General features: G+C 31.7%; 1 protein-coding gene and 1 long non-coding RNA gene across 3 annotated transcripts; both read left to right on the top strand.

Annotated features, from left to right (window-relative positions):
* The first annotated feature begins 730 nt into the window (after positions 1-730).
* Positions 731-4,946, top strand: LOC107960074 (zinc finger CCCH domain-containing protein 15). Its single transcript, XM_016896286.2, has 3 exons — positions 731-899; positions 1,025-1,661; positions 2,456-4,946. The coding sequence occupies exons 2-3, from the start codon at positions 1,056-1,058 to the stop codon at positions 2,780-2,782; spliced, it is 933 nt and encodes a 310-aa protein (XP_016751775.2). The 5' UTR covers positions 731-899; positions 1,025-1,055; the 3' UTR covers positions 2,783-4,946.
* Positions 4,947-5,267: 321 nt separating this feature from the next.
* Positions 5,268-8,530, top strand: LOC107960075 (uncharacterized). 2 transcript variants are annotated; one of them, XR_001701087.2, is made up of 3 exons: positions 5,322-6,652; positions 7,435-7,496; positions 7,603-8,530. It is a non-coding gene; the product is annotated as an uncharacterized lncRNA (long non-coding RNA). The 2 variants fall into 2 exon arrangements; XR_001701086.2 differs by lacking the exon at positions 7,435-7,496 and having other exon boundaries at positions 5,268-6,652.
* Positions 8,531-23,585: the final 15,055 nt, after the last annotated feature.

Below are 23,585 nucleotides of genomic sequence, written 5' to 3'. Positions count from 1 at the left end.
TTAATTAATTATCATAATAACACATGAAATTTGTATGGCATTAAAATTAAAAAGTAGATTAAATTATGAGTAAAACAAAATTTAAATACATGTATACATCATATAAACAATACTAAATGCACTACAATTATTTATAATGATTTTATTATCAATTACGAGTTAATGTCGAGTTGACTTGTGACACCAATTCAATGAATAACATTATTAATATATACAATTGATAGAGATAATAAATTGTGTATATTATAATAAAAATATATAAAATTAAATTAAATTAAATTAAATTTTAATTGAGTTGTAAATTTAAAGTTTTAGCAATTTAATTGGTTTTATCTTAAAATTAAGATTAAACTACCTTTAAATAATATAACTTTTAAAATTATAAAAAAATATTTTCATAATTTTTTGATCAAATTAAATATCTATTTAAGAGTTTAAAATTTAAGATTTTGGTTGGCATTTTATTTATGTAGATATATTTTACAAAATACTGTGCACCGTCCAAAATACCCTGATCAAAATCAAACGTCCTGTCTAATCACCCGAGGTTTTCGTCTTCAAACACAGAACAAGAAAATCATAAAATTTTTCATGAAAATAAAATCTAATTAGATTAATTAAATGGCTTAAATACCCTTATTAAGTGGTACGGTAAGGTTAAAATCGATGGAGGAAAACATAGGGGCGAACCGAGTAAAAAATAAGTGAAAAGGTGGACATAATGGTAAAATTCTGTTACGTGTTTGTTTTAACAGTTTCTCCCTTCCTTCCTTTCCCTCCAATTCTTTCATCTCCCATTTTCTCTCTCCCCAAACAAAACAAAAAGAAATCTCTCACTATCGCTGCACTAAAGAGAGAATCCTAGAAAATAAATTCAGAGGCTTTTTTCAGAGATTCAGGTTAGCATCAAATTAATTAGCATCAAATTAATTTACTCGATTTCTATTTGTTTCAATCGTTTTTTTCTGGTGTTTTGGTCTTTTATTTTCTGCATTTTAATTTTTTTTTCTGTTTGCTGTAAAAGTTTTTTCAAGCTTGTGTACTTTCATTTGCAAATGCAAGGCGACGGTTCAACTCTTTATGGCGATGTCCTAGCCAAACAACCAAAAGATAAGGGGAACGAAGGAGATTACTCCCCTTCAGCTGTCGCTGCCACCTCTCTCTTTGATCTCTACCATCCCCGTCACGTCATGCAACAACATCAAGATATGATCAACCGCCATAATCTCTGCCTCACGCGCCTCCACGAAGCTTCTAAAGAAGTGGAGGCACTCCGCCAAGAGAATACTGCTTTGCGATCTGTAAACCGCGACCTCAGCAAGCAACTCAGCACACTGATCCAAGCCTCTATGCAGAACCACTTCGCAACGTCTGATTATAGCGCGACGCCGTACGAATTGCTGAATGAGTTTCAAGGGCTTTGTCTCGGTAGTGACGGTGGGGGCGTAGGAGAGGAAGAGGTTTCTGACGAGTGTCCGACGAGCATGATGGAAGGTGCTGGGGATGTGGAGAGGGTTATGTTGCCTAAGAGCATATCTGTTAGGTCTAATGGATATCTGAAGATGATGAGTAGTCAAAACAGTCAAAACGCTGGTGTGAGTCGTCGTCGTAAATATCGGGGACCAACTCGGTCTGGAAATGCCTCTCAACTCAGTGGAGCGGTGAGTTTATTATTGTTACTCTGTTGTTGATATAAATTCCTAAATGCTATATTTTTATTTCTTGAGCTAGATTAATGTTGTAGCAGTTATAAATATAAATATATATATATAGTCTACCATTGCATCAAATATAAACTTAATTATAATGTGACAATTTATGTCCTTTGTGTCATTTTCTACTACTATAATCGTGTTTATGGTGTTTTATATTTAATAAGCTAATGAGTACTATTTATATATTTTTTCTTGTTTTGTTTTAATTAATTTGTATCATGTATTGACGTCCTAGTCTTATTTATTTTTAGTTTTTCAATGAATTGGCTGCTATTTTAGAGATGATTGGTTAGTTATTTTTGCTTTTTAGGCAGAACTCGGGGGATAAGTTAGTACTTCAAAGAATTTGAAAAATCCAAATAACATGATGAATTAAAGGTGAAGCTCGGCTTCACATTTTTGTGCCGAGTGATCAGAGAAATTGAACTCTTTCATTTCCAATCCCTGAACCCATTGACCCTTTTAAGTTTGAATCTTAAGAATTTGGCCCAACATTGTTACCCTTGACAAAAGTAGATATTTGCTATGATTGGCTTCTATTCTATATTCTTGTTTACTTTGTTAAATTTGATTCCCTCTTCTTCTTTGGAAGGACTAAACTATGTTCAGTGTATGTAGAGCTTTTAAAAGGATCATTTCTCCAAATCCATGTTCAAAAATATCAAATACCAATGTTAAATGCGAGTATTTCAAAAAAAAAAGAGAGTAGGAATAATGTATTAGCTAACTAATCATTTTAGGTGAATGTGTGGCCGAAGGTGTACGTGCAAGGAGGAAAAAAGGAGGAAGAGCCACTTGAACTGGAAGTGTACAACCAAGGCATGTTCAAGACTGAACTCTGCAACAAATGGCAAGAGACCGCTGCCTGTCCATATGGTGACCACTGCCAGTTTGCTCACGGCATTGAAGAGCTCCGCCCTGTAATCCGCCACCCTAGGTACAAGACTGAGGTTCGCAGAGTGATCCTTGCTGGTGATGTCTGTCCCTATGGTCATCGATGCCATTTTCGCCATGCACAAACTGAACAAGAGAAGTTCATGGGCTTCCTCAAGCCCTCGACCAGGTAAAAACTTTGATCCATGACTCGGTTGCCATAGAGATGTGGATGTACTTCATATTAATTCCGAACCCCAAATTTTGGGAAAAATAATATTGCTTAATATAGGAAGTCTATAGGCATGGTGGACTCCAAAGTTTATACGATTGGAATAATTAGATTTTTTGTTTATATTTTAGATTCAAACTCTGATAACCATATTCACGTAGTCGTTGGTACGTATTTTTCGAAACTTCGGATATAATCGATCTTGATTCCTTTTTATTTTTAATTTTGTAGGAAGAATAATTCTAGTATCTATCCATATTAAAAAGTTTAATCGAATTTCAATCTAATTATAAATTTACCACAAAAATCTAATATTTTTAATGAAAATTAAATATTATTTTAAAGGCATAGTTTTTATATATTTTATATAAAATTTGAACACATAATACAACCTTCAATATCTCTATTTTAACACTTGAACAAATTTTTTTGCATTTTTATTTAACATCGAAATGGCAATAAGAAAGTCCTCCAGGTTGCAATCTTGCTATATTAATGATAATAGTAATCATTCAAAACATATAATATACAGTTGCATCAAGAAAGATAAAAAAAAAAAAAAGAGAGAGAGAACACATTTGAATACATACCAAATCGTGTTTAGTACAATGAACTAAAGTAATATAGTACACACATGTTTCCATCTTCAGCAGCTTTGATATTATCAGGATTTATTCGAATTCACTTTTACAGCTCCATTAATAAATGCCCAACTGTTTCTTCTGATCCAAAGAAATGTGTTTGGATACGGGAAAAAGGAAACTCCTTATTTGATTTAATATTTTTACCAAATTCATATTTCTCAACATTCAATTTATTTTAACTGGAATCATACTTTTTTTTTTCCTTCAAAAATCTGCCTGCATATGACAACTATCTCACTAAAATTATTTTGACGAACAAAATTAATATAATAAATCTACAACTATAAAGTACTTTTATTTTTTAATTTACAATTTACGGTGGTGAAGCAAGGAGACAGAAGGAACTGAACTTCGAGATCTAGGCTCAAAGTCTCACCTCTGATTTATCAATAGATTTATTGATAATTGGATTATAAAAAGCTATCCCAACTGAAACAACATAGATCTCTACCTTATTCCATCTCATTTTCACCGCTCCATCATTTTTAACTTTTTCAAAAACAGGGTAAAAAAGAAATAAAATCGACCTACCTTTCAATTAAATCAATATATCACGACTTAATTTGATCTTCACCAACTCAACGACAGATCCAGAATTTTCCACTTACAATTTCAAGATTAAGTTCCCTTTTACCTAATTTTTAACTAAAAAATAAAACCAAGGATCTGGAAGTATACAGCAAGAAGCAAATCTCAGAAGATCCATGGAAGACAGTAAAGAACAGATCTATATAAAAACAAAACAGAAGAGTATGAAAATTAGGTAAGGTTTACCGATTTCACTTACAAACTGCAGGAAATGATGAAACAAAAAGGATTGAAGAAAGGTAAGAAAATGGAGAGGAAGTGCTGGAAATCAGTGGAATGGGAGGAATTGGAAAGATTTTTCATTATTAAAATACAGAGAAAATTCAAAATCTTTCCAACTCCTCCATTCCAAAAATTTCCAGAAACGGTCTCTCCTTTTCCTCCTTCAAAACAGTCAGATCTGGCGAAAAAGGCGTAGAGAGACACGGTGAGGAGAAAGAGAAAGTAAAGGAAATAGTAGGCATGGGTGGAATCGGCAAGAAAAATAAAAATAAAAAAGACAAGTTATATTTTCTTGCCGAATCAACCACAGCCGAAGACTTCCTCAAGTTTCCTCTCTTTCCTCCTTCTCTCACTTTTTTCTTTACTCTCTCTGAGAGTCTCTGCTGTGGCGGCTTTCCTTACCTTGGTTTGAGCACATCCATCTTTAACAGGTGTTTATAAACTGTGAGTATAGTTTATTTATTATAATTTTTAAGTGCTGACGAATGCCCTATTGTGACTACTCACCCCATACGTTATGTCATTTATTCCTCTTTTTTCCCTAATTTTTTTACTGGGATTTTCTACCCATTATTTATAAAAATAGGCAGATGGAACAGTGATTCCAGGAATGGCTCATCATTATTTTAATCGCTATTTAAAAAATATATATATTTTTAGTGCCGTTTGAGCAATCGCGGTATTAGTATGTATTTTCATTTAAAATACCGTCCAATTTTATATTGTTAGAGTGAAAAAAAATTCTCTTTTAAAATTAAATACTCTTTTATTAGTCGTTTCTATTCAATTTATACCTATCTAGGGGCGAAGTTAGGGGCTGGCATGAGTCCGACCTCTCTAAAATGTAAAATTATATTTTAAGTTTTTAATTTTTTAAAAAAATTTTAAATTAGAAAAAATAAAATTACACTTTACCCTCCTAAAATTATAAAAATTTAATTTATTAATTTATAAATTATAAAGATATAAACTATAAAAAATTAAAATTTTATCCGCCCCTAAAATTTTTTTTTAGCTTCGCCCCTATACCTATCCCCATTTATTAGTCGTTTCTCTCTCTCTTTCTATCACTTTTATCTTTTGTTTTCTTTTTCTCCCTTCCTCCTTTCCTCTCCTTTTATAACATACCCTCTTTTCAATTTTTTCCTCTCATCTTGTTTTAGTTTTGGGTAACCAAAGGTTTAAAAACACACACACGATACATTAGAAAGAGAGCTTTCGTGAGAGAGAAAAACCTTAAGTTTTGTTTGCAATTTTTATTTTTTTGTGATTTTTGAAATTCCCTGTTTCATCTGATTTTGAGGTATGAATCTTTACTTGAACTGTCTTTGTCTTTTACCTTTTCATTTCTATTTTAATTTTAGAATTGTTTTTTTTTTACTTCTATTTTAGTTGGTTTATTTTATGATTTTTCCTTTCCAGATATAGAAATCATTGCTTTGTTCCATGTTTCAAATCTATAGATCTCAGTCTGCTTGTGCTTTTTGTTTGTTTGTGGTCTATTTTCGTGAGAAAGAAAAACCCTAAAACTTGAGTTTTCAGCCTTTTTTAATTTTAAAAAATATATATATGTTAAATTAATTTTGATGTTGCCTAATACGTCGGTGATACCATTAATTTTTTTTTGTTCTAGTCTAATTATATAAAATACTGGTATATTTTTTAGGGGTACATGATACCGATGTCGTTGATTGCTCAAGCGACACCTTTTTTTTTGAGTAATCATTTCACTAGTCATTGCTGGCAGTTGAGGGTGGTGCCGCTGATTGCTCGGGCAGCACCAGTGGTCCACTGTTCATTTTGTCTAGTTTTGTAATGATCAGTCTATATCCCATATCAATAAATATTTATTTATTTTTATATTATTTGGATTTAAAAAAACCCCATTTATCCAGGTCACACATTTGTTTTTTATCTTTTTTGATACAAATTATCAAGGCTTCTGCTGCCAGCTACAAAAAAACCTCGCTTTCAAGATTTTTTACTCTGATAATACAAAAAAAAAAGATAAATACCAAAATGGTATCCTCATGGCATTATTTACCAAAATGGGGTGAAATGAACAGTGTCAATGAGTGGTGCTTGAAAGGGTGGCGGCACCACCCATTTTTTTCCCTACCAACAGCCGACCATCATTAGGAAATAATTGGATTAAAAAAAAAACATATTTTAATGGTGGAGGGTAGGCATATGGCGGCACCAGTATTTAGGTTGAAAAAAAATCCAAGCACAATATAAGCCATATACGGGCTAAAAAAATAATTTTAAGGGGAGGAGGGCTTTTGTTAGGTGGCACCTATAGGAGGAGTGCTTTTGTCATGCGACACCACTGTTGGCAGTTTAATCGCCTACAACGGACGTGATCGGACAATCACGAGGTATTTATGCTTCTCACCTTCGAAACAGCTGCCTATTTTCCCCTTTTTATTTTCCCTTAAAGCATATATATAAGTGCCCCATCAAATGATCTCCTTGTGTTGAAAAAAAAGAGTTCGACAGTTTAGTTTTGTAGATTTTGTGTTGGAAGAAAGAAAGCAGTAAGTATGTTCTTTTTTTTTATATATTATTTATTTGTTTGTTATTTACTTAACTAGTATAAAGAAAATTGTTATATACCGAAATGGTATGACAAAAAATATGTGATATTTTTTAATTTTTATTTATTTATTTATTTTTTACTTAGTTAAGATTAAAAATTCTTTTATAGTTTTTAGGGCTTTTTATGCAATTATAATTTGTTTGATATTTTTAACATTAATTTTTTACATTTTTAATATTTTCTGTGTTGAAAATTTATCATTTAGTATCATTTTAATGATTTAGTGATTGCATGTTGAATTTTTGGTATGTTTAATAAAATAATAATTTTATTTTTGTAATTATAATATTTTTTTGAATAAAATAGTTTAGAATATTTTTGGTATGTGTAGGAAAAAAAAGTTTAAGTGATATTATTGTTTTTTGCATGCTTTTGTATTTATTATTGTGATATTATTTTTTTCATTATTGTGATTTGCATGCTTTTGTATTATATTTATGTGTTTTGTTAATGAGTGAAAATGTTTAAACTTTAATTTTATATGTTAAAAAATGTATTTTCGTTATTTGTATATTGTTTATTTGTTCAGGCAATGATTAAATTTTTTTTTTGAAACTGCAGATATCCAAATGGGATATTTGATTAGATAAAATAATCACACAATAAATACGATTAATGTACTGGTAATAAAATTGTTATTTGTTATTCATAGATCCTCTTATAAAGTTGTACGTCATTTTTTTATTTAATTGGGATATATTAACTAATGGGATAATTTAATATGGTCAGGGTTAGTACCACGTATTGAGGGCCCGAGTCAATGGTTTGGGCTATCGGCTAGATGAACATCTTATGCCATACTTGGAGGCATTCGGATTCGGATCAGTGGCATTGATCTGCATGTTCGATTTGAGATGCGACTTGATATTCGCTTTGGTCGAGCGGTGGTGTCCGGAGACCTGCACATTTCATTTTCCGTGTGGGGAGTGCACCATCACTTTGGAAGATGTTGCACTGCAACTCGGGCTCCCAATCGATAATAGTGCAGTCACAAGTTTAGGTACAGTGTTTTAACCGACATCACTTTGCTATCACTTACTAGGATGCTCGTTCAGTGATGGTGGAGATAAATTTACGAGTTTGAAATTTTCATGGTTGAAGGGAAATTTCAAAACTTTACTAAGTACTGCCACTGAACGGGAGATGATGTGTGCCGCTTGAGCATGTGTGATGCATCTGATAGGGGGTGTGCTCATGCTTGATGGTTCACTTGATGTACTTGCCTCTATTATTTGATTTGACAGTTGCCTGTTCGTACAGTTAAGGCTCAACAGTATTAGCAACATAGTATCGTGAGCTTTGTTAGGCGAAAAAAGCACGGTACCATGGACATAGGTGGGTGCCTGATATTGCTGTAGTCCTAGGCACTATAAAGGATTCCATTTTTGGCATCAGTTAGTCACTAAACACATCTTCCCACTTGTAAATAGGTGATAAAATTTAAGCATTACATCAAGAATTTTACTTTTTTATGAAAATTTATTCTAACAAGTTTAATTTTTTTAGTAGATAGAGTATTTCTTTGGGTATTGCGAGGTCATATATGCTTTTGATTTATCGATAGACAATTGAGACACGTCAAGGAGGGGGTAATGTTTTTCTAATATTCATGATATGTAATTACTTTATTTATATTATCTGACTCGTGTTACTATAACCATGTTTTTAATTGTACAATTTTTCTGGATGTCACATTCCGCCCCGGACATTGTGACTGTTATTCCTCTGTTTGCTCATATCCACTCATGTTTGTAGTACATTAACGCACCTCTGCTAAATTTTTTAATAGTCGAGTGGTTGATCGAGTTCTGCGACAGTTCGAGTGTAAATAAGATATTCTGAATGTTCCAAAGATTTGATGATGTCCATATAATTAACAAAAGGGGCAAATAAACAAAGAATTGGGCATTAAAGCATCAACAATATCTTATATTGTCGGACGGCCGGATGGAGCGGAGACCTTGAATGGATTTTGATTTTGATCTGCGGCCCTCGATAGAGTACCAACGGTGATACATCTAGAATGGAAAACCATATTTAGCAGGCAATCAATGCTAGACCTTCCACACATGCAACGACGAGGGCACCAACACCACCGCCTGACACATCCACCTCTTGCACCTCAACCCGAGCCCGAGCTCAACCCCGGGTAGTTTTATACACAATCTAAAGTTAGTTCTTATCATCTGGATTTGGGGATAGATAATTGTTTTTCGAGCTCACCAGGTTATACATATCAATTAGAGATTTTTGGTTCCATTTTTGATCATTCGGATCCGAGATCATCGATGATGTTTGATATCTTCAACCTATTACCATGCGAGTACTCTACCCTTCTTGGGCAAACCTTTGGGACATACAATTTTTCGAGTATGTTTAGCACCTCAAGGTTCACCGATGAATGTTATGAACGATGTCTCGGGTGAGGATAACAATGATCGCTGCGAGCACCCTCAATGCCAAGGCAGGACACCACAACGGTTTACCCTACAGACGACACCATTGAACCATCAATTTTAGCATGTGTAACATTATCTTTATTGTATGTAGTTTGTAATTGTAATTTAAAATTTCAAGTTTATATTAATTAAATTATAGTAAATTATTGTCTTAAATCTTTTTAATTTTTAATGATTACAAAATGAAAAAATATAATTAATAAATATTATTCATTCAAAAAAGATTACATTTCAAAACATAACTTTTGGCTTTTTTGAAAATAATATAATACCAACGTTTTGTTTTAAGATTTAATATATTTATGCTATTCCTAAAATATAAATATGAAAATTTGATCATAACAAAAAAATAATAATAAAAGTTTAAACATGGAGTACATTAATTCCCCACTCGATCGAGACGATTGTCCAATATGATAGGTTTGATACGAGCATTCAGTCTGATTATGACCAGCTGTTTTGTACAGACCACAAAGTTTGGGGTCAATTTTCTCCCTTATGTCCATTTCACCATGGATCTTGGTCACCTGGGGGCAGCCTTTCATTTTTCTATGTAACCTTTTGTCTGGGACAAGCTCGAAAGTCGGTGAAGGCACTTCCTATGTAGACAAATCACGTAAGATGGAAAACTCATTTCCCTAAATATGCAATATGTGTTCTAGAGTGTACACTTTACCGATATACTTTTCAACATTAATCGAGGCGTGAGCAAAAGCTGCAACAACGTCCGTACAAAGGTAACGAAGTGTTTGGAACTTCTAGCAAACACATCGTTTGCTCCGGATATCAACTCTGTAGGTCTTAGGTGGGATACCGAGTAGATGGCCGATGGACTCCATAACTCAAAAAGTTTCTAATTGTCGAGAATATATTTATACATTCATCAACCTTGCTCTCTAACGATTCACATCCATTGCCTTCTTGACCTCCTCGACAAATACGTGTCTCGCCTCCATCTAGTTTACTTGTTTCAGGCCCATTCTTGGCATTAAGGTTGCCAACCTATAGAACGTAGTTGAGAAAACATATGAAATTAGAAGATGTCACATTCGCTTCAAGACGAAGTTAACCACCTCTGCTAGGTTGGTGGTTATATGACTATATCGAGACCCGTCATTGATAGTACTAGAAAGAATATATATTTTCTCCCTACTTTTTGGTTAATTTGTACCATTTAGTTATCTTTAGCACATATATTAGCATTTTCAGTTCAGTAAATTACATTTTATAATTCAGTGGATCTCAGCCTATTTATCCTTAATTTTGTCATATTTTGGTACTGATGTCGCTGCATAAGTAATTCCAGATTGCACCCAGATTTGTCGCAGCACCTAACAGCTGTCTGGATAAGAACAAAAATGTGTGAGTTGTCCAATCTACTATAACTAACTTGTACGTACAGAGGCAGCATGATTCTGATGAAAGGACACCTAGACTATTTCGGGAAAATATATAAATATTCACAAAAGAAAAAAAAAGAAAAAGAGGGGAGAGCTTTTTAGATCATCATATTCAACTTACCTCGGGAAGCTTTCGGCTATGGTGGCTTAAGTTCTGACGTGTGAACCGACGTGAAAAGGACGCAGACCAGCTCTTGCCGAGGAGCCCTGAGTGCAACACAAGAGGGAATAGATAGATTCAATCGAGTTGTCTAGAAATAGTATTCTCCACTTGTTTCTTTTATTTTTCTTTTCTAACACTAGTGATTACTTTAGATTTCACGTTAGTATGGAAGTACACATTATTTCTGGGCTTAAATTTATTTTATTCAATCTTGCTTCTATGATTTAATCTTTGTGTTCGAATGTTTTTAGCATAGAAGTGTTATTACGGTCACTGACATTGGAAGGTGCGGTGACAGTTTAAGCTAACAAGCATGAAACGAAAGTTCCTTAAGGATTAGAGGAATTTAATCCACTTGTTCTTAATAATGTTCCACTACCATCATCAGAATATGGGGTTAATGTGCTTGTTTAAGTCTTAGTTTAAATATAGAAGTTAAGCTTGGTAAGATATTCATTACAGTTTAATGTATCGACAATCACCTATCTTTTTTACCTTGTGAGCACTTAGCATTCTGTTGAATATTCACGTTAGAGATCCCAGTTTCTCACTATCATATTTTATCTTATTATTTTCAATTTATTTCTTCGACAACCACTCTCACAATTTATCTCATTTTATCTAATTATTGCATTGACATTAATAGACAAAAAGCAACCATCCTTGTGGAATCGATATCCGACAAATTCATATCTTCTACTATACTTGCATCAACAATGTACGCTTGCACATTATTGTTGTGACGTTAAACAGTCGACCAATCATCAAAACTTTGAGCCCATTGCCATAGCTCCATGGTACCCAACCACTCTCGAAAATGAGTGTTCATTTCACTATGCATATCACCCTCAAGCATGGTCAGCCTTTGCCTGAAACGATGTTATTTTAGATGGTACATTGCGTATGTATTCCGAAAAGATACGGTACCTTTTCAAATTAATTTGTGGAAGTGTTAAGAACACTTAAAAATGTTGAAATCGAAATTTACTCATGTTCACTACTTGTTTTCGCTAGCCTGCATTCTTCTAGTCTTGGTGGAAGTTAGAGGCAATGTGCCAAATGCAGTAAATGAATCTCCACAGAACACCGAAATGTCTAATAATGATAATTATTCCCTTCGATTTATTGGATATGATACAAATATTATCATCTCTAACAACATACGTCAGAAAGTTCGTCAGGAAGAATTCTCATGATTCCATATTCTTCAACTCCACAATGGAAAACGCTATTAGAAGCAAGTTTCGATTTCCATCTTAAGCAACCGCAATAAGTAGGATTTTTGTATTTTTTTGTATTGCCATGTTCCATCAACCTGCACAAGGAACTTGTAGTGGGGAAAGAACCGCACACATGGATCGAACATCCGGAACATACAGTGGAAAATTCTTCTTTTCGGTTTTAGTTGGTCATTCGGGCTGTAATAAGGTCATGTCTATAACTCAATGACAGTCCCTGGCACATACTCTTGCATAGCAATTATCCATTCATGTAATTTATTGTACGATGCATCCCAATCTCCATACAACAATTCCATGGCCATTTGTTTAGCTATCTGTGCTTTCCTGTATGACATTCGGTACTGGAATTGTTCTTGCAATTCAACAATCGGTACCAAAATAGGAATGGTTAACATGTCCTTCACTATTGGCTTGAAACAATTGAAGATAGTTTTGGCATCAAATTTGCGGTGATTTTGCATCATACGTGTAGAAGTGCATGTGTGAGGCCAAACAAATTTATGGATATCCCACATTTGCGACCTCTGGATAAATGCGTCTCACTCGCCAATCGCACCCTTCTGTTGACCTCCAACACTCCTCAATATACAATGTCAGTTTAGACACGAGACTTTTAGTCAGCTGACATATTCATGCTATACCACTTAATGGCAAATACATAGTTTTCCTTGGTCGTAAAATTTTTACCCTCGAACAACTCCTCACGATCGGGATAAATGACCAATCAGTGAGTAGGTAATACATTGGGATACTCTGGGAACTAGGATGCATGCGTCGTATCGAGACCTACGATTAACATGTAAGCCCCAAGATCATTATGTATGACAATGCCTCGACTCAGGTTCCCAACTGAAGATACGTAAATATTTCTAGTGTCATTCGCGCCTTTATCATCAATATCATCGGGACCTCGTCTAGATCAGGATCGCTATAATCTTTAACCTCATGATAAAAAAGACCATTGTTATCATATTCATCTTCACCATTTGCATTGGTCTCAATGTTCTTCACTTAACGGAGTAAAATCTTAAGCTGGCTCCACATCAACTAACTAAGCAAACAACTGAATCGGTTCAGTGTGGCCACTCTGATTCCGACAATAAAGTGTGACCATTGTTTCCACGTTTTCATTGTTTATAAGTTCCATCTTGGTGAATTTGATGAGATTTTTCAAAACTAGGAATTTGTAGAATAGTTTCAAGATCCTCCTCTCACAACATCTAACAAAATTTTCCCTTATCCTTCCTTTCATATCATTAACCGACACATTTCTATTAAATCTCATTGCTATTTATTGGCAACATTCAAATATACAATTTATAACGACTCAGTTTCTGGTGGTGTTAAAAATTATTGTTCTAAAATGTCAATTTCGCAAAAAGTATTCATAGATATTAATATTTAATATTTATGAGACTGTATAGAAACATATTAAAGTTGGTCTAGACATTTTGTTTAATTGATAGAAAATTAAGGTACAAGTGTAAGGATATTAAAGTCAGCGGAGTTGAAAATTTCGATTCTGAGATCCCGTTTCCATAAACCAAGTTAGTAAATATTATTAAATAATATTTACAATTTAATTATAATTTTATATTAAATTTTGATGGGATACATTTGCTAATTGGACAATTAGTAAAAGTATAAGTGTATCGATTCTAAAGTCAGTGGTTTTGAAAATTGAGGTATCGAGATCTCATTTTCATAAATCAAACCCGTAAATATTTTTAATAAAAATATTTGCGGAGTTAATTTTTAAGCAAATTGAATTTTGGTTAGGTAATTTTGTGTACTTAATGTTCAGTTTAAGTATAGAGACTAAATTGCATATGAGGTAAAAGTACGATTATAAAAGGGATATAGTTTGAAAATTATAAAAGGGTTTAAAGTGGAAATTTAACCACTAATTTTTTTTGGCAGTGGATTATATATATATATGCTTAGTTATTAAAAGAATAAAAAGGGAAAAGTAAAGAATTAATAATAATAATAATAAATGATATAGTGCAATTGGGCGGAGGTGGGTGGGGAAAAAGAAACATTTTTGTTTCTAAGCAGCAGTGAAAGGGGGAGAACACGCAACCTAGGGATCAAAAAGTTTGAGCTCAAAATGGTTAGTTTAATTTAGTGTTTTTTTAAATAATTTTTATGTTTTCGTAATTCCGGTACTATAAGCTAGCTGATCCCTATTGTAATTTTTGTTATTATTAAAATTTGAGGATGTTACTTTAGTTGAATGCTTGAAGTTTTGGTGTTAAATGGTTAACTTTTAAGCTTAGATTTGGAAAAGAGTCTAATTCGTAAAGTTTAATTGTTAGATTTGAATTTAAGGACCAAGTGTAAATATTTCAAAATGGGTATGAATTTTCTGTAATTATTGATAGTAGAGGGCTATAGTAAGATGCATTTGAAATCTTTTTGAAGAATTGGTGCTCAAATTTGAAAGATATAACCATTTCAGTTTTAAGGACTAAATTAAATAAAGTGCAAAATTTTAAGGAAAATGTAAAAAATGTTAATAGAAAGAAATATGCATTATATTAATGTTATAAGACACTTGGGACTGATAGTTGAAATAAATTATTATATAGATCAAGATTTGAGCTAATTGGGGAATAGTTGAGGAAATATAAAGTTTTGGCGGATTAGTCCTCGGCGTTTAGTGTGCCACTATATTTGTCAGGTAAGTTCATATGGGACTTACTTTATTAATTAATGATGCATTTTTATTATATTATTTTGCTTACTATTTGAACTGTTATTTATATAATATTTTTGACGTCAAAAAATATGATAATGTTTATTAAATTCTGTATAATATGATATTTTACATTATTTATTGTTGCAGTCCAATATTAAAAAAGGAATTGATTTACTTTGAACTAATTATATGGAATTCATTTATATATGTAAATTGGATTGAGATTAAGCAAGAGCATGTTTTTATTTTTGTAACATTTGATATGCTTTAGATGCTAGCAAAAGTATGTTTCAAATGCTGTCAAAGTACTTTTAAATGTTGTCCAAAATATGTTCTAAATGTCATCTAAAGCATGTTTTTAGTGTTGTCCAAGCTAGACATTTCTATTATGTTTATGTTAAATTAAATGTTGGGATTAAATAAGTGTTTATGTAAATTTTAATGCTGATATTATAGGTGAATAAGTGTATTTTTCCAAAGCTGGACATTTCTATTATGTTTATGTTAAATTAAATGTTAGGATTAAATAATTGTTTATGTCAATTTTATTGCTGATATTATAGCTAAATAAGTGTTTTTCTAAAGCTGGTTATATCTAATATGCTTCATGTGGATTTAATGCTTTACTTGAATTTTCTGTTATATTATCGTTCCGAGAGGAAGCATAAACGAGCGTAATTCAAGGTTGTTCAAATATAGTTTTTTCTAACACTATGCGATTCTTAAAGTATTAATGTTATTCGAGTGTCCGTTGATACTATAGTCAGAATATTATAAAGTGGGTGAATGTTATAAACTATGTTGCTTGTATGTTCGGTTATAATGTTCAAAGGTTGGTGTCTATATAATCTGGCTATTTCAATTATTATTCTTATATATATATGTTACTTTGTTTGGAAAGTGTATAAAGAGTCATTGGAACAAATTGGTGAAGTTTTAAAATGAAATTGAAACATTGGTTTTGAATGAATGAACACTCATTTGTCAGTTTTACCGATTAGTGCAGGGTGCATTTATTTGTTGGTTATATCAACCAATGCTGGGCACACTCATTTTTCGGTTTTATCGACCAGCGCAGGACACATTTATTTGTCAGTTATACCGGCCAGTGCTAGGCACACTCATTTGTTGGTTTTACTAGCTAGCTCAGGGCACAATTCATTATTACAAATTTATTCGTCAGACACTGGGTGCCAAATTTGGTATGTTAGTCGGAATCGCGTAGAGGTACGAGTTTGGGTACGTTATTAATGAAGATAAAAAAAGGAAATGAAAATAAGAATTAATATGTAAATAATGAATGGCATTAAAATGAAATATGAATTTTTGACTACAAAAAATGTCTAAGTATTCAGATTATAGGAATACTACTAAAATTTTACTCAGTGGTTGATTTAATTTCTGTTGTGTGCAAAGGTTAAGTACTCATTGATCAGATTGTCTACTTAACATCCAATGGCAATCTCAAACTCAAACATTGCTGGTTTGTTCTTTTAGTCTTCGCATGTACCTAAGATGTTTTAGGTCTTAAATAGACATTTTGTAAACTTTGAAATGCATTTTGAGGTGCTAATTATGGCATATTGATTAGATTCTTAGGATGTTTTATTCCAATAATGATTTGGGTTTGACTTAAATGCCTTTGAATAGGTTAAAGTGGTCGTAAATGGTTGTTTCTGATAAAAGTGTTACTAAAATGAATTATCTATTTTTTTATAAGGCATTTTTAGGTACACACGGTCTGACACACGGCTGTGTGCCCTACACAAGCTGGTGACACATTCGTGTGGTCTGGAATGTTTTTGTGATTTTATTGTACAAGGGGTTAGTGAGTTACACAGTTTGCTCACACGACCGTGTAACTCATCCACACGGCCTTATGACTCTCACACATGGCCATGTGGCCAGGCACACAGGCTGAACGTTTTCACACAGTCTGGGGTCACAATAGTGTGTACCTTATTTTCAGATGTTTCCCAACTTTTTATTTTGTTTCAAACCAATCACTAATCTTTTCTAATTTGTTTTTAATCTTCTGTATATTCAATATTTATTTGAATTAGATTAAAATTGATCATACACATGCCTCTATGTAATTATTTAGTATTTAATTATTTCTTTTAAATTGTAAATTATTTGTATTTGAATGGTGATTGCTTGTAGCACATTATTATTCGGGTTCGACGACTGGACCGAGTTAGGGGTGTTACAATTAGTGATATTAGAGCTATATGTTTAGTCGATTCTCAGAGTAAATTGAGCTTGGAAATTGAGTTTAAAGGTACATGCTAAGGTTGAGTTTAGTTTATGTCGGGATTTGGATGTTGATTGTAAATTATTTTGTCTTGTATTTGAAAATGTTTCACGAGTTGAAATATGTTATTGAAATAGAAAATTTCCGTGCACTTAGAAAGAGGATTGCGACCCTTAATTCACAATCTCTACCTAAGTAAACTAAGAAGACCTGAATATCATGGAGGGCAACTCAATTGAAAGTCGGGTAAAAAAACCGTTATTGGTGCAGATCTCTAAAAATTTTAACTCGAGTTTGCTCAAAAAAAATAAGATTATTCCTGCTACTATTCAGGCCTCTATCCCTGCAGTTAGAGATCAAGAAATCATTATTGGCCAGCTAGTAGCACGGGGATTCAATACGTATTGTTATGATTTAGGATCAATTTACTTGTTTACAAAATTATATTGTTCGCATAATTGAGGATTAAAATAAGTTCATAAATATCATATAAAATGGATTGTGATTATGAGTACTAAATGTTAAGAATCAGATGAATTGAATAGACTAGATCAACCAACTATCTAATGCCCAATTTATATTTGAAGCATGTTGAGACATATATGGTAATTGATTAGTTGGAATAAAATTTAAACCTAAAGAGAGTGGTTTGGTCTGCTTGTAATGAAATAAGAAATGAATAATTTAATAATCATTCGAAACATAACTGAAACAATTGATATGCCTCATAGCTAGAATGTTGTATGAAAACCATCATTGCCGGGCAATCTGGGATAGTAAATCATCATTACTGGACAACCCAGGGTGACGAGTCCATGTACCTGTACTAAAACCGAGTGTGGTTAGTGAAGTAAACAAACAAGCAAACAAATAAACAAATTCATCAAACGAACAATTGGTGATGAAATGAAACTAACAGAAATGTGAAATGTGACATCCTATGATGTGGGTTAAAAACAAGTTTCGACGGCTACTTGAATGCAAGTAAGCTTATAGAGTAGAAAATAGAAAATGGTACAATTTAATTAATAGGTGGTACTCGGTATGAAATTAAGTTGAAGTATGACATATATATATGGCATTAGAACGATAAATTGAGATTGTTAGAACATAAATTGAATATATAAGGAAATTGGAAACTGATTAAGTTATTAAAGTACATGTTATGCTTCGGTTTATCCGATGATGTATTATGTGTGCTAGTATAGTTGCTTCAGTGTATTCGATGATGCACTGTGAGTACTAATATGCATTGTATGTGCTAGTTTCCTTTACTTCGGTTTAGCCAATTATGCACTTATGTGCCAGTATAATTGGTTTGATTTTATTCGATGATGTATTACAATACTAGATTGGGATACGAGTTCGTTGATCTATGTATCTGACTTAAGTTCGGGCAAGATTAATAAAGTTATAACATATGAACAAGTTAAATGAAATATGAATTGGGTTGATATCGTGATTGATGATTCGAATGTAAATTGTAATATATGAATATCGATAGCATGCGATAGACTATGCGATTTCGTTAAATGAGTCTGTGGATCAATAATAACAGATAACAAATGAATTAATTGATTTGAAAATGAAAATCTTAGTACCCCATCTCTTTCCAGGTAAATTTCGAGGATAAAATTTCTTAAGGGGGGAGAATTGTGGCGACCTAACTTCAAGTGATGTGAAAAATTACGGTTCTAAAATGTCATTTTCGCAAAACGTGTTCGTAGATATTAATATTTAATATTTATGAGACTAGTATAGAAACATATTAAAGTTGGTCTAGTAATTTTGTTTAATTGATAAAAAATTAAGGTACAAGTGTAAGGATACTAAAGGTAGTGGAGTTGAAAATTTCAATTCTGAGATCCTGTTTCCATAAACCAAGTCAGTAAATATTACTAAATAATACTTACGAGTTAATTATAAATTTATATTAAATTGTGATTCGATAAATTTGCTACAATTAGTAAAAGTACAAGTGTATTTGTTCTAAAGTCAGTGGTTTTGAAAATTGAGGTATCAGACCTCGTTTTCGTAGACCAGAAAAATATTTACGAAGTTAATTTTTAGGCAAATTGAATTTTGGTTAGGTAATTTTATATACTAATGGTCAATTTAAGTACGGAGACTAAATTGCATATGAGATAAAAGTGCGATTATAAAAGAGATATAGTTTGAAAATTATAAAGGGACTAAAGTGGCAATTTAACCACTAAATTTAATTTTGTTTGGTATTGGATTATATATATGCTTAGTTATTAAAAGAAAAAAAAGGGAAAAAGTAAAGAATTAATAATAATAAAAAGAAATGATATAGTGCAAATTGGGTGGACGTGGGTGGGGAAAAAAGAAACAATTTTGTTTCTCACCATCCACCATTCGAAGCAGCAGTGAAAGGGGGAGAACCCAGAACCTAGGCTCAAAAAGTTTGAGCTCAAATTGGTTAGTGCAATTTAGTTCTTATTTTATAATTTTGAGGATGTTGCTTTAGTTGAATGCTTGAAGTTTTAGTGTTAAATGATTAACTTAAATGTTTATGTTAAATTAAATGTTAAAGTTGAGGACATTTCTATAATGTTTATGTTAAATTAAATGTTAGGATTAAATAAGTGTTTATGTAAATTTTAATGCTGATATTATAGGCGAATAAGTGTTTTTTTCCAAAGCTAGACATTTCTATTATGTTTTTGTTAAATTAAATGTTCGGATTAAATAAGTGTTTATGTCGATTTTAATGTTGATATTATAGGCGAATAAGTGTTTTTCTATAGCTGATTATATCTGATATGCTTCATGTTGATTTAATGCTTTACTTGAATTTTCCATTATATTATCGTTCTAATGGGAGGGATAAACGAGTGTAATTCAAGGTTGTTCAAATAATGTTTTTTTAACACCATGCGATTCTTAAAACATTAATGTTATTCGAGTGTCCATTGATACTGTAGTCGGAATATTATAAACTGAGTGAATGTCATAAACTATGTTGCTTGTATGTTCGGTTATAATGTTCAAAGGTTGGTGTCTCTATAATCTGACTATTTCAATTATTATTCTTATATATATACATTACTTTGTTTGGCAAGTGTATAAAGAGAGTCTTTGGAACAAACTGGTGAAGTGTTAAAATGAAATTGAAATATTGGTTTTGAATGAATGAACACTCATGTTTCAGTTTTACCGACCAGCGTAGGGCGCATTTATTTGTTGGTTATATCAACCAGTGCTAGACACACTCATTTTTGGTTTTACCGACTAGCGCAAGGCACATTTATTTGTCAGTTATACCAATTAGTGCTTGGTACACTCATTTGTCAGTTTTACCAGCTAGCTCAGGGCACAATTCATTATTACGGATTTATCCATTAGACACTGGGTGCCAAATTTGTTATGTTAGTCAGAATAACGTAGAAGTATGAATCCGAGTACGTTATTAAGGAAGATAAAGAGAGGAAATGAGAAGAAGAATTAATATGTGAATAATGAATGACATTAAAATGAATATGATTTAATTTCTGTTGTGTGCACAAGTTAGGTACTCATTGATCAGATTGTCGACTCAGCATCCAGTGGCAATCCCGGACTCAAACGTTGGTGGTTTGTTCTTTTAATCTTGGCATGTACCTAGGATGTCTTAGGTCTTAAATGGCGATTTTGTAAATTTTGAAATGTGTTTTGAGGTGTCAATTGTGGCATATTGGTTAGATTCTTAAGATGTTTGATTCCAATGATGATTTGAATTTGAATTTGAATTTGAATTAAATGCTTTTGAATAGGTTAAAATGGTTGTAAATGGTTGCTAATGATAAAAGTGTTACTAAGATGAATTACATGTTTTATGAGGCATTTTTAAGTACACACGGTCTGGCACACGGCCTTGTGCCCCACACAAGCTGATGGCATGATCATGTGGTCTATAACATTTTTGTGGTTTTTTTGTACACGGGGTCAGTGAGTTACACCATTTACTCACATGGTCGTGTAACTCATCCACACAAGTGTGTGACTCTCACACACAGCCCTGTGGCTAGGCACACGGGCTGAACATTTTCACACGGTCTAGGGACATGGTCGTCTGTCCTCTATTTTTGGATGTTTCCCAACTTTTTGTCTTGTTTCAATTCAATCCCTGATCTTTTCTAAATTGTTTTTAAGCTTCTGTATATTCAATATTTATTTGAATTAGATTAAAAATGATCATATGGATGCTCGTATGTAATTATTTAGTATTTAATTATTTCTTTTTAATTGTAAATTGTTTATATTTGAATGGTGATTGCTTGTAACACCCTATTATTTGGGTTCGACGATCAGACCGGGTTAAGGGTATTATATAATCAACTGTTGTTAAAATTACTCTATCAAAATAAACGCATACAAAGAATTGATTATCCATTTTCAACACTAAATCTATAAAAATATTTAAACATAATTAAATTTCTCAATAATTATTTGAAAAACCAAATAAGATTCTATTATAAAAAATTATAATAACAAAAATTAATCACTATACAAACCTTACAAATCTTTCTGACTTTCCCTCTTTGTTTTTCTCTACAAAAATTTTTTCCTTTCCTTTCTTCATATCCGTTAGTTGCTACAACCATTAATCAAGACACAAAAAATACTATAACAATTCAAGAAAACAAAACACAAAAATTACTACAACATTCCACCCAAATTTCTATAACTGTTCAACCAAAATATATAAGGGTTTGGTTTCGCCTGACGGCCTCTGTCCTCCAACTAGTGTTGCCAAATAGTGGTCCTCCAAGCGGGTGCCGCCGGACATGTGCCCTCCAAGCTTGGTGCCTCCAGTGTAGCACCCTTCACCCCTTTTTACTTGTTTTTTGCCCCATTTTTTGCCTATATTTTGCCCGCTATAGTTGCCTCATATCGGTGCCGCCATATAATTTCCCTCCACCATTAAAAATTTATTATTTTTAAACATATTATAAAAGCTAATGATGGAGGCATGATTGGGCAGAAAAAAATGGGTGGTGCCGCCACCTTTTCAAGCATCACCCCTCAACACTGTTCATTTCACCCCATTTTATTAAATAATACCATAAGGATACCATTTTAATTTTTAATTAAATTTTGGTATTATCAAGGTAAAAAAAATCCCGCTTTCACCTATTAATCATATTATAAGTTAATAATTGATATATTTTCATAATTTTTTATATATTTCATAATAATTAATATATCTTATAATCTTTGGTATCTCTCTTATTTTTAGTATTTTTCATATTTTTATTATATCTTCATAATTTTTTTTTATATATTTTTAGAATTTTTTAGTATACACATATTTTTTTATACTCTTAATTTTGATCATTTCCTCAAATTTTTTGATATGGTTCAAAAATAAGAATTTAGTAAGAGATAAAATTTTAAATTAAAAAAATATTACTTTTAAATATTAAGAAATTCCAATGGTATTTTGTAATGGAAACAATTGGCAACTTTTAAATTACTATATTTTTAACAAAATTTGTAAGAAAAATATGTTTGATGCTAATTTTTTAAAAGAATATATGAATACTTAAAAAATTTAAAAAAATTACTAAGACAAGCTAAAATTGATAACCTATCATAATTTTTGGTATTATCTCTTTTTTTGGTACTTATTCATAATTTTTGGTATTTCACTCATAATTTTTAGTATTTCCTTGCATTTTTTGATATTCCATCATAATTTTTTATATTACCTCATTTTTTTTGGTGCTTCCTCACATTTTTTGTATTCCCTTATAATTTTTGGTATTGTTTTAAAAAAAGGATTTGGTATGATATATAACTTTAGAGTAAATAAAGAATATAATTTGTAATATTAAGATTTTTCAATAGCATTTTGTAATGGAAAAAAATTAGTAACTGTTAAATTATATTTTTTAATGCTAAAATTTGGTATTAAACAAATTATATTTCATGATACTTTTAAAAAATGTGAAAATTTAAATAAATGAAAAAACTTACTAAGATGAACCAAAAATTGATAACTCTCACAATTTTTTATATCCCTTCATAGTTTTTTTTGGTATTCCCTTATAAATTTGGTACTTCCTCAAATATTTTTGATATTCTCTTAGAATTTTTGGTATTTTCTTAAAATTTGTGGTATTTCCTCACATGTGGTATTTCCTCACAGTTTTCAATAATTCCTAATACTTTTTGGTTTTCTTTCAAAAGTTTTGGTATTTCCTCATCTTTCTTGGTACTTCCTTATAACTTTTGGAATTGTTTCGAAAAAAAATTTGTACGAGATATAATTTTAAAGTAAATAAAAATATTGTTTTTAAATATTAACAAATTTCAATGAGATTTTGTAATCCAAAAATTTTGTAACCGTTAAATTATTTTTTAATACTAAAAATTGTATTGAAAAAATTATAATGAATTATAATTTTTAAATATATAAAAAAATTAAATAAATGAAAAAGTTATTGAGACGAACTAAAAATTGGTATTCCTTAAAATTTTTGGTATCC

Source organism: Gossypium hirsutum, chromosome A05, assembly GCF_007990345.1.
Source record: "Gossypium hirsutum isolate 1008001.06 chromosome A05, Gossypium_hirsutum_v2.1, whole genome shotgun sequence".
NCBI classification, from domain to species: domain Eukaryota; kingdom Viridiplantae; phylum Streptophyta; class Magnoliopsida; order Malvales; family Malvaceae; genus Gossypium; species Gossypium hirsutum.
This window is presented reverse-complemented; position numbering and strand designations above follow the sequence as displayed.

Excerpts from the sequence above, each read along its gene's own strand:
- LOC107960074 (XM_016896286.2), top strand. The coding sequence starts at position 1,056 with ATGCAAGGCGACGGTTCAACTCTTTATGGCGATGTCCTAGCCAAACAA. Across the intron at positions 1,662-2,455 it reads CCTCTCAACTCAGTGGAGCG|GTGAATGTGTGGCCGAAGGT; the intron begins GTGAGTTTATTA and ends TAATCATTTTAG.